The sequence below is a fragment of the Ciona intestinalis genome, unplaced genomic scaffold (genome assembly GCF_000224145.3).
Source record: "Ciona intestinalis unplaced genomic scaffold, KH HT000065.2, whole genome shotgun sequence".
In the NCBI taxonomy this organism is placed as follows: Eukaryota; Metazoa; Chordata; class Ascidiacea; order Phlebobranchia; family Cionidae; genus Ciona; species Ciona intestinalis.
In genome coordinates, this window is record NW_004190387.2 from 43,099 (window position 1) to 46,403 (window position 3,305).

Genomic DNA, 3,305 nt, shown 5'->3' on the forward strand with positions numbered 1-3,305 from the left:
TTACTGTTATTATAGAGAGTTCTGGGCTAAGATGGGATACTGTTATCATCTAAATTCCGTGTTTTCTAATCGTGTTTTGATCCGTTAACAACACTCTTTTAGAGCCGGGGGGGTCCGCTATATATTTATGTCAATTATTATTGTTTACTCAACAGGGTTTTTAAAAAAAGAATGAAGACATATCCCATCTTACCCCACTCTACTGTTTTTAGCATCTGCTGCTTATTCGCACATGCGACAGAATTTGATATAACACGTATTGGCCAAATTCGTACCAATATAGGTACAGCTATTGCAAAACGGTTTAATCCCAGTAAATATGAACCAATCGGTTGATGACCACACACGCACGTATTTAGCCTAAGGATAATAGCCGCAATGTTGACGGCGCCGAGATTTGAACCCGGTACCTAAGGTTTACAGCCATGTGGCAGGTGCACTAACCACTATATGCCACAATTGGATCAGTAAACTCATTAATTTTACAGTAACCGGTAGGATCAGACAACTTTTTCTTTGTTTCCAGTCTCGCTTCTCGTTTCTTTAGAAGCAACCAAAGAAAGTTTACGTAATTAAACAATCTCAACGTCACGACTACAAAAGAGCGTTGTTTATTGTTCAAAACACAAACGCTATCCCATCTTACCCCACAGTACTATATTAACACCACAAACTGAATCACACAACGAAACATCAACTTAGTTATTCTTACCTTGAATAACACATAGCATAGCAAGCAATGAAACAGCAACGTAAAGCCATCTTGTGACCATTTCGACAGAGTTGCCAAAAGTAACAAAAAAGCACCTTTATTTATAAAGAGATCCTACAATATGTTCCAGTATATATGTGTTCTGTACAAAATAGAATGTTACTCTTACGGTATTCAAATATTTCTTTTTTATTGAAATAGAGAGATTGCGTATATGGTAAACATAATATTTTTATTTTAACGGAAAATTAATCTCAGCTCGATTAGAAATTAAAAAATTGAAAAATGCAAATATTGATATATTTATAGTTTGGGGTAAGATGGGACACTTGTAGCACATAATATCAAACTATTCTAATCGTATTTTATTCAATTAATGAGGGTCCATGGAAGTTGTGAGGATACAGTTTTATAATTATTTGAATTTACTTTGTTTACTAACAAATTTGACGAGAAAATAGAATCATAAAGGTGTCCCATCTTCCCCCATACTATTATACGTGGATGTCCACATATATACGTTATGTACCCTATGAATACTGTTAAAAAATAAAATATAGTAGGACAGGGGAAGATGGGACACCTATTCATTCTATTTTCTCGTCCTATTTGGTAGTAAACAAAGAACATTTAATGATTTATAAAACTGTAACCTCACGACTCCCATAGACCGTTGTTAATTCTTTAAAACACGATCAGGATATTTGGATATTATGTATTAAAGGTGTCCCATCTTCCCCCACATTACTATATACCGTAATTTTTAATCTTGTTTTTAACAGTTAGGAACGCTGTTTTACACCCGTGGGACTACGGGTATATATTTTGTAATAGATCTGTAAAAAATCTTTGCTTACTATTAAACAGGACGAGAGAAATAAAACACATCCTATATCTGGCCCAGACCTTCTATAATACGGTTAATGTAATACACAACACAAATAATGTTTCGATTTCAGCCTAAATTATAGCCTGAAGTTAAACAGAACAACCATAACTTGAACCATCGACGTAAATAACTTTCTTTGAAAACTTGGTAGCAAATAATAGAGCGATTGCGTGGCTGCGTGTTGACAATACAAATGCACTCGTTTTTCCCTTTAACATACACTTATACTTGTAAACTTCTTGTAAACAACTTGTTTTTCTAAATATCCATCAAAATATTTTTTTGTGAATATTTGAAAATATAAATTTGTATATAGTATTATGGGGAAAAACGGGACATTTTTCATTTTCTTTCCTCGTCCTATTTAGTAATAAACAAAGAATGTTTACACAAGTATATATGCAACTAGGCGACTCTAATGCGGCATTGTTAATTGTTCAAAACAGGATCAGGAAACCGCACAGTATATTCATTCATGTATATGGCGTAATAAGAACACGACGTTAGATTGCTACACCGGCGAATAGCTCGGCACATCTAGACAGTACAAATATATTATAATAGGGTGGGAGAAGATGGGACACCTTTTCAACCTATTTCCCCGTACAATTTGATAGTAAACAAAAAACATTCAAAGAATTATTAAACCGTATCCTCACGACTCCCATAGATTGTTGTTAATTCTATAAAACACGATCAGGATATTTGAATATTATGTGCAAAAAGGTGTCCAATTATCTCCCACCCTACTACAAACTTAAGGTTATTAGTGCTATATTTACGCAAGATGAACCACCTATAACACACCTGCTGTTGTCTGATTTTCTTAACTGCATAAATTTAAATTCTAACACTAAATTAAACCCAAACAACAGCGTTTCCCATCATACACTGTACATTAACACTCAATCAAACACATAATCATTGACTTTTGCCAATTGCAAGAAGAAAGTTTCATATTAACAGGTGCGCAGTATTCTAATTAATTACATGCATTTCTTGCTTTAGCCTGATTACCCAAATCAATGAAAATCTGAAGCATGTAAATACTTGTCAAGCACCTATACGATTTACAAACCTACCAAACTACTAGGCAGGTAAGCTGGTGAGGCTTCCGCTTATGTGTTTAGTGGATTATGACCGGCTTAATTCGTTTCCTAGTTGATATATAGCTTCCTCCCGCTATATCTGGTCGCTCGCTCATATTCAATGCAGCGTTTAATGCTTATATTTACATACCGTAAAATTGGATTTCATATAGTAGGGTCGGGAAGATGGGACACCTTTTTTTCCATGTCCCATTTAGTAGCAAACAATGAACATGCAAATAATTCTAAAACCGTATCCTCACGGCTTCTATAGACCGTTTGTAATTGTTTAAAACACGATCAGGATGTTTGGATATTATATGCTAAAGGTGTCCCATCTTCTCCACCCTTCTATATAATACCCCATATACCGTAAAACTGACTGCAATATGTATAACGGTCTGTCGTGCAAAAATAGCAATAACACGGGCGATATTTTGATTACTGCGAAATAAGTAATGCCTAATATTGCGTTTAAACACTTTACAGTTTAAGATCTTTACTTATGTCGCAAAAAATGAAATTAAAATTTACAGAAGGCAAAAAGCTAACACTTTTTATATTGCCAACCATGGCCTACTCAAATGTATTAAGTAGGCCATGTGCCAACTGGTTC

The 3,305-nt window shown here is 34.6% G+C and overlaps 1 protein-coding gene across 1 annotated transcript in view; it reads right to left on the reverse strand.

Annotated features, from left to right (window-relative positions):
* Window positions 1-856, reverse strand: part of duox-a (dual oxidase-A) — a 25,372-nt gene extending 24,516 nt beyond the window's left edge. Inside the window, exon 1 of the mRNA XM_026838192.1 lies at window positions 713-856. Within this exon, the coding sequence (XP_026693993.1) occupies window positions 713-773 (61 nt within the window). The 5' untranslated portion in view covers window positions 774-856. The remainder of the gene's footprint in view (window positions 1-712) is intronic.
* Window positions 857-3,305: the final 2,449 nt, after the last annotated feature.